The 8,174-nt window shown below is 45.1% G+C and overlaps 1 protein-coding gene across 1 annotated transcript in view; it reads left to right on the forward strand.

The window, feature by feature from the left end:
• The first annotated feature begins 1,906 nt into the window (after window positions 1-1,906).
• Window positions 1,907-8,174, forward strand: part of LOC139375467 (pleckstrin 2) — an 8,178-nt gene continuing 1,910 nt past the window's right edge. Inside the window, exons 1-7 of the mRNA XM_071117281.1 lie at window positions 1,907-2,033; window positions 2,184-2,348; window positions 2,979-3,169; window positions 4,076-4,167; window positions 5,573-5,760; window positions 6,016-6,117; window positions 7,170-7,253. Coding sequence (XP_070973382.1) covers window positions 1,980-2,033; window positions 2,184-2,348; window positions 2,979-3,169; window positions 4,076-4,167; window positions 5,573-5,760; window positions 6,016-6,117; window positions 7,170-7,253 — 876 coding nt within the window. The 5' untranslated portion in view covers window positions 1,907-1,979. The remainder of the gene's footprint in view (window positions 2,034-2,183; window positions 2,349-2,978; window positions 3,170-4,075; window positions 4,168-5,572; window positions 5,761-6,015; window positions 6,118-7,169; window positions 7,254-8,174) is intronic.

Here is an 8,174-nt window from a genome sequence, read left to right on the forward strand (position 1 = left end):
AGTACCAGTACTGAGTCAATGATAACATGGCTCTATACACAGAGTACCAGTACTGAGTCAATGATAACATGGCTCTATACACAGAGTACCAGTACTGAGTCAATGATAACATGGCTCTATACACAGAGTACTAGTACTGAGTCAATGATAACATGGCTCTATACACAGAGTACCCGTACTGAGTCAATGATAACATGGCTCTATACACAGAGTACTAGTACTGAGTCAATGATAACATGGCTCTATACACAGAGTACCAGTACTGAGTCAATGATAACATGGCTCTATACACAGAGTACCAGTACTGAGTCAATGATAACTTGGCTCTATACATAGAGTACCAGTACTGAGTAACGATAACTTGGCTCTATACACAGAGTACCAGTACTGAGTCAATGATAACATGGCTCTATACACAGAGTACCAGTACTGAGTCAATGATAACATGGCTCTATACACAGAGTACTAGTACTGAGTCAATGATAACATGGCTCTATACACAGAGTACCAGTACTGAGTCAATGATAACATGGCTCTATACACAGAGTACCAGTACTGAGTCAATGATAACTTGGCTCTATACATAGAGTACCAGTACTGAGCAACGATAACTTGGCTCTATACACAGAGTACCAGTACTGAGCAACGATAACTTGGCTCTATACACAGAGTACCAGTACTGAGCAACGATAACTTGGCTCTATACACAGAGTACCAGTTTGTAAGTTATCTTGTACATAATTGTTGCTGTTACCATCTCTTATGACCGAAAAGAGCTTCTGGAAATCAGAACAGCGATATACTCACCTCAGATTAGACAAAGATTTCTTTCTTTAATGAGTCCTACGTGAAGGATATACTGCTTCTCCGAGACGAGGCCCAAATCCCCGTCATCTGTTACCAACAGATGCATATCATGTGAAATCCATAGACTAGGCCCAAATCCCCGTCATCTGTTACCAACAGATGCATATCATGTGAAATCCATAGACTAGGCCCAAATCCCTGTCATCTGTTACCAACAGATCCATATCATGTGAAATCCATAGACTAGGCCCAAATCCCCACAGTACATTCATTTCCAATGGAACGCTGTGTTTGCCTTGCAGCGTTGCGTTGCAGAGACAGTTGCAGTGCGTTCTGTGTTATAGGTTGGATTTATGGAACCTATGCGTCAAACAGTGTGGTCAAACTGTATGCATTCAAACTGTATGCATAGACGGCTTGGCAGAAATGGTAGCAGAAGGTGAATGTTGAGGACCATTTTACGCAACAAACCACTCTCGGTGTGATCCAGGTGTCAAGTGACTATAGGAGTGTATAGCCTGCTGAAAACATTCCCTTTGGACAGTAAGATGAAACGACTTAATATTCACCATCTGCCTGCCTTTAGGTTGCCGTTCTCTGTCGCGAGCAGATCCACAAACAAGATGTTGTATTGGCCGTATTTAACCCGAGGCGCTAAATACCTGCACTACAGCGCGATAGAAATAAAAAGGAAAGGAGTACGTTTACATGCACACCAATGATTCGATATTATTAAACTTGGTAGATCGTTTATTTACATTCCCACCAGACCTGATTTCAGAAGTGATCATGTAAACAGGATTATTAGGGAAATTGTTATTTTTGTAAAGCATGTAAAACGTTTACGTTGAACTAATATATTCATGCGACTATTATTGTCTGCATGTAACCGACGATACTCATTACTGTCCCTGATTTTGCGGAGACTGGATTCACTTATACTCTGCATATGTCGACTTAATCGGAATTTACCTTTATATGTCAAATAGTGAAGCCCTTTGTGGAAAGAGGGGATCATATATACATATTTGACTTGGTGCCACGGGGTTTTTCCTGCATTCCGATGTTCTGAGAGTTCTGTGCTGGCTGGGTGTGTACCAGATGACGCAGCAGCCAGGTGAGAGATAAACCATGCTTCGAGACCCGAGTTGAGGTAGAACAACTGACTGACTATGGAAGAAGATCAGAAGAACCCTATCCTGAAAGAGGGATTCCTTGTGAAACGGGTAAGATTAAATAAACCGTTATATGTCCATATGACGCGCATTTAATTTGACTATTATTCATAAATGTGTTATAACATTGTTTTAACTAAGTAGTTATAAAATGCATAGAATGCATTTTAATGAATATATATTTTCTAATTGTAACTCTAGGGCCATGTAGTTCACAACTGGAAGGCTCGCTGGTTTGTACTCTATCCAGACCAGTTGCTCTACTATAAATATGACGGAGGGAAGAGAGACTCCTGTCAACGCGGGAGGATCATGTTGACCGATTGTAAAATCTCTTGTCCGTTTCTGGAGTATGACAACCGCCCGGTGAGTTAATGTACAAGCCCCTTTTACGTTTACCTCGTCTGGAATCAGTGACATTATGGCTGTTGAACAGCAATCAAATCATAGAATTATATATTATAACTCCATCATGGTTATAATGCTGATCTATGTGATTAGAACAGAATTATGATTATATTCTAGAATGTATGATTATATTCTAATAGAATAGCATTATATAGTGTATGCTGTTCATGTCCCTGAAACTGTTGCCCTGAGGATATATCGCTAGATGTGTTCATAGATTACGTGTTGTATTGTCGAAAACAGGCTGCGAAGTGGGAGTGTCTCACCTCTGTTGAGCCCAGCCCAGCTTTTTGCTTCCTGCTGAAATCATACTAGAGAATGCAAGGCCCGGGGACATCCCGTCATAAATATCATTTTTTTTAAATTTAGAGTAGTTTCAACCTTAGACCACTTGACGCTATCATCGTAGATACAGTGCGCTTTTCATAGTTTTCAAAGGTGTGTTCGATACATCTCTCGATGCTGTTGGACGCATCATGAACACGCATCATGAACACGCATCATCATGATATCATCTTGGGGTTAAGATGTAATCTTCAGGAATTCAACATCATCCGTTGGTCTTCTTTGTTGTTTACTGTACCTCAGCTGGTGTTCAAACTGCAAACCAAGAGTTCTGCCGAGTACTTCCTGGAGGCGTGTTCTCGGGAGGAGCGTGACCAATGGGCAGCGGATATCGGTGCAGCGGTGGAGAAGCTCCGCCCAGCTGACTCTCCTACCCCGAGCCAGTCTAAAACCACTGGGCACCGGTCACTACAACTACACAGCGTCAGCCTGAAGTGAGACACTTTAGGAGCCTTGGCTGAAAGACTTTCCCCAACCGTCAACACTGGTTAAAATGACCTTATTACAACCAGATTACATGGTTAGAAACTGGTTGTAATAACGTTGCCTGCTTGGTTGCATTTAGTCTATTAGTCACATGAGTGAAGTCTTTAGCTATTCCACAAAGACAGTCACACAGCTGGTCAATAGTGACGCTATTCCATAAAGACAGTCACACAGCTGGTCAATAGTGAAGCTATTCCATAAAGACAGTCACACAGCTGGTCAATAGTGACGCTATTCCATAAAGACAGTCACACAGCTGGTCAATAGTGAAGCTATTCCATAAAGACAGTCACACAGCTGGTCAATAGTGACGCTATTCCACAAAGACAGTCACACAGCTGGTCAGTAGTGAAGCTATTCTTTAAAGACAGTCACACAGCTGGTCAGTAGTGACGCTATTCCATAAAGACAGTCACACAGCTGGTCATTAGTGACGCTCTTCCATAAAGACAGTCACACAGCTGGTCAATAGTGAAGCTATTCCATAAAGACAGTCACACAGCTGGTCAATAGTGACGCTATTCCATAAAGACAGTCACACAGCTGGTCAGTAGTGACGCTATTCCATAAAGACAGTCACACAGCTGGTCAATAGTGAAGCTATTCCATAAAGACAGTCACACAGCTGGTCAATAGTGACGCTATTCCATAAAGACAGTCACACAGCTGGTCAATAGTGACGCTCTTCCATAAAGACAGTCACACAGCTGGTCAATAGTGACGCTCTTCCATAAATACAGTCACACAGCTGGTCAGTAGTGAAGCCATTCCAGCTAAAGAGTTAGGGCCAAGGGGAAGAGCTAAGAGGTGAATTGTGTCCAGCTGACATGGTGTGTTGTCCTTCCTTCTCCCAGCCAGGTAGTGGACTCCATGTATGATGTCCACAGTGGCATCAAGCTGACCAGCCACAACGAACAGGGAAGCTCCTACAGCAACTGCTTCTCAGGTGAGACGCTCTGACACACAGCCTGACATACAGTGAGTGAACCAAACATTAAGAACACCTTCCTAATATTGAGTTGCTGCACCCCCTTTGTGTCCTCAGAATAGTCTCAATTTGTCAGGGACATGGACTCTACAAGGTGTCGAAAGCATTCCACAGGGATGCTGGCCCATGTTGACTCCAATGCTTCCCACAGTTGTGTCAAATTGGCTGGATGTCCTTTGGGTGGTAAACCATTCTTGATACACATGGGAATCTGTTGAGCATGAAAAACCCTGCAGAGTTGCAGTTCTTGACACAAACCGGGGCACCTGCTACCATACCCCCATTCAAAAGCACTTCAATCTTTTGTCTTGCCCATTCACCCTCTGAATGGCACACTTACACAATCCATGTCTCAATTGTCTCAATATTTAAAAATCCTTTGTCTCCTCCCCTTCATTCTACACTGATTGAAGTGGATTTAACAAGTGACATCAATAAGGGATCATAGCGTTCACCTGGATTCACCTGGTCAGTCTATGTCATGGAAAGAGTTCTTCATGTTTTGTATACTCAGTGTATATCCCACTTAACAGACATGTGTGTATGTGATCCCAGTTGAACATACTACTGCTGTTGGTGCTGTTGGTGGAGGGGATCTCTGAGATTGTTGTGGATGGATGTAATGACAGTGGTGCTGATGCTGCGGATCCTCTCTCTCTCTCTCCTTCTCCCTCTCCCCCTTCTCTCTCTCTCTCTTCCCCACCTCTCTCGCTCATACTCTTTCTCCTTCCCTTTCCCTCTCTCTCTCTCTCTTCCCACCCTCTCTCGCTCATACTCTTTCTCCCTCTCTCTCTCCCTCTCTCTCTCTCTCTCCCCTCTCTCTCTCATACTCTTTCTCCCTCTCTTTCTCCTTCCCTTTCCCTCTCATACTCTTTCCCTCTCTCTCTCTCCCTCTCTCTCTCTCTCTCCTCTCTCTCTCTCTCTCTCTCTCTCTCCCCCCTCTCTCATACTCTTTCTCCCTCTCTTTCTCCTTCGCTTTCTTTCTCCTTCCCCCTCTCTCTCTCATACTCTTTCTCCCTCTCTTTCTCCTTCCCCCTCGCTCTCTCTCTCCCACCCCCCTCTCCCTCTCCCTCTCTCTCTCTCCCTCTCTTTCTCCTTCCCCCTCTCTCTCTCTCTCTCTCTCTCTCTCTCTCTCTCTCTCTCTCTCCCTCTCTCTCTCCCTCTCTTTCTCCTTCCCCCTCTCTCTCTCTCTCTCTCTCTCTCTCTCCCTCTCTCTCTCCCTCTCTTTCTCCTTCCCCCTCTCTCTCTCTCTCTCTCTCTCTCTCTCTCTCTCTCTCTCTCTCCCCTTCTCTCATACTCTTTCTCCCTCTCTTTCTCCTTCCCCCCTCTCTCTCTCTCTCTCTCTCTCTCTCTCTCTCTCCAGGTTCTGCGGTGGTGGACTGGCTGGTGTTCAATCAGCTGGCTCTGACCCGTGTAGAGGCTGTGACTCTGTCCTCGGCCGTCCTGGAGGAAGGTTTCCTACGCCCTGTAGGTCTGAGGAGCGTTGAGGCTCAGCGCAGCCATGGACTCAGTGAGCAGTTCCTGGATGACTCCACTGCTCTCTACAGCTTTGTGAGTGACTGTCCCTAGTTATAGCAGTAACCCCTTCTCTCCATGAAGGTAGATTGATTCACTGACTGATTCACTGACTGATTCACCTATTGATTCACTGTTTTGATTCACTGTTTTGATTCACTGACTGATTCACTGATTGATTCACTGACTGATTCACTGATTGATTCACATGTACTGTTGTGCTTTAGACAGTGTCTAAACCAGATGTCCTACTGTATTTCCTTGTGAATGTGTCCGTGTTGTCTCTCCCAGTCAGAGAACTTTAAGAAAAGAGGCAGCGTGAAGGCTGAGACTTCCCTATCAGCCATGGAACTAAGTGGGAAAGTCCTGAAAAGGGGCTATCTACTGAAACAGGTGAGAAAAACTCAGCCCAAACTATCTGTGGTTGGCTGTTGCCTAGTCTCTGCCAATCAACCCAAACTATCTGTGGTTGGCTGTTGCCTAGTCTTTGCCAATCAGCCTAAACTATCTGTGGTTGGATGTTGCCTAGTCTTTGCCAATCAGCCCAAACTATCTGTGGTTGGCTGTTGCCTAGTCTTTGCCAATCAGCCTAAACTATCTGTGGTTGGATGTGGCCTAGTCTTTGCCAATCAGCCCAAACTATCTGTGGTTGGATGTGGCCTAGTCTTTGCCAATCAGCCCAAACTATCTGTGGTCGGCTGTGGCCTAGTCTTTGCCAATCAGCCCAAACTATCTGTGGTCGGCTGTGGCCTAGTCTTTGCCAATCAGCAGCCCAAACTATCTGTGGTTGGATGTGCCCTAGTCTTTGCCAATCAGCCCAAACTATCTGTGGATGGCTGTTGCTTAGTCTTTGCCAATCAGCCCAAACTATCTGTGGTTGGCTGTGCCCTAGTCTTTGCCAATCAGCCCAAACTATCTGTGGTTGGCTGTTGCCTAGTCTTTGCCAATCAGCCCAAACTATCTGTGGTTGGCTGTTGCCTAGTCTGTGCCAATCAGCCCAAACTATCTGTGGTTGGCTGTGGCCTAGTCTTTGCCAATCAGCCCAAACTATCTGTGGTTGGATGTTGCCTAGTCTTTGCCAATCAGCCCAAACTATCTGTGGTTGGCTGTAGCCTAGTCTTTGCCAATCAGCCCAAACTATCTGTGGTTGGATGTGGTCTAGTCTTTGCCAATCAGCCCACACTATCTGTGGTTGGCTGTGGTCTAGTCTTTGCCAATCAGCAGCCCAAACTATCTGTGGTTGGATGTGCCCTAGTCTTTGCCAATCAGCCCAAACTATCTGTGGTCGGCTGTGGTCTAGTCTTTGCCAATCAGACCAAACTATCTGTGGTTGGATGTGGCCTAGTCTTTGTGTTTGTTCTTTGCTTCAACTCTGCTCTCATAACCACACTTGACTACATACCATGTGTTTGGTTATTCATGTCTCCTGTCTTCCTCTAATACAGGGACACAAAAGAAAGAACTGGAAGGTTCGACTGTTTGTGCTGCGATCAGAGCCAGGTTACCTTCACTACTATGACCCCAGTAAGGTGAGTGACTATTGGTTACCCTCACTACTATGACCCCAGTAAGGTGAGTGACGATTGGTTACCTTCACTACTATGACCCCAGTAAGGTGAGTGACTATTGGTTACCTTCACTACTATGACCCCAGTAAGGTGAGTGACGATTGGTTACCTTCACTACTATGACCCCAGTAAGGTGAGTGACTATTGGTTACCTTCACTACTAGGACCCCAGTAAGGTGAGTGACGATTGGTTACCTTCACTACTATGACCCCAGTAAGGTGAGTGACTATTGGTTACCTTCACTACTATGACCCCAGTAAGGTGAGTGACGATTGGTTACCTTCACTACTATGACCCCAGTAAGGGGAGTGACTATTGGTTACCTTCACTACGATGACCCCAGTAAGGTGAGTGACTATTGGTTACCTTCACTACTATGACCCCAGTAAGGTGAGTGACTATTGGTTACCTGCACTACTATGACCCCAGTAAGGTGAGTGACTATTGGTTACCCTCACTACTAGGACCCCAGTAAGGTGAGTGACTATTGGTTACCTTCACTACTATGACCCCAGTAAGGTGAGTGACTATTGGTTACCCTCACTACTATGACCCCAGTAAGGTGAGTGACTATTGGTTACCTTCACTACTATGACCCCAGTAAGGTGAGTGACTATTGGTTACCTTCACTACTATGATCCCAGTAAGGTGAGTGACTATTGGTTACCCTCACTACTATGACCCCAGTAAGGTGACTGACTATTGGTTACCTTCACTACTATGACCCCAGTAAGGTGAGTGACTATTGGTTACCTTCACTACTATGACCCCAGTAAGGTGAGTGACTATTGGTTACCTTCACTACTATGACCCCAGTAAGGTGAGTGACTATTGGTTACCCTCACTACTAGGACCCCAGTAAGGTGAGTGACTATTGGTTA

The sequence above is a fragment of the Oncorhynchus clarkii genome, chromosome 19, assembly GCF_045791955.1.
Source record: "Oncorhynchus clarkii lewisi isolate Uvic-CL-2024 chromosome 19, UVic_Ocla_1.0, whole genome shotgun sequence".
NCBI classification, from domain to species: domain Eukaryota; kingdom Metazoa; phylum Chordata; class Actinopteri; order Salmoniformes; family Salmonidae; genus Oncorhynchus; species Oncorhynchus clarkii.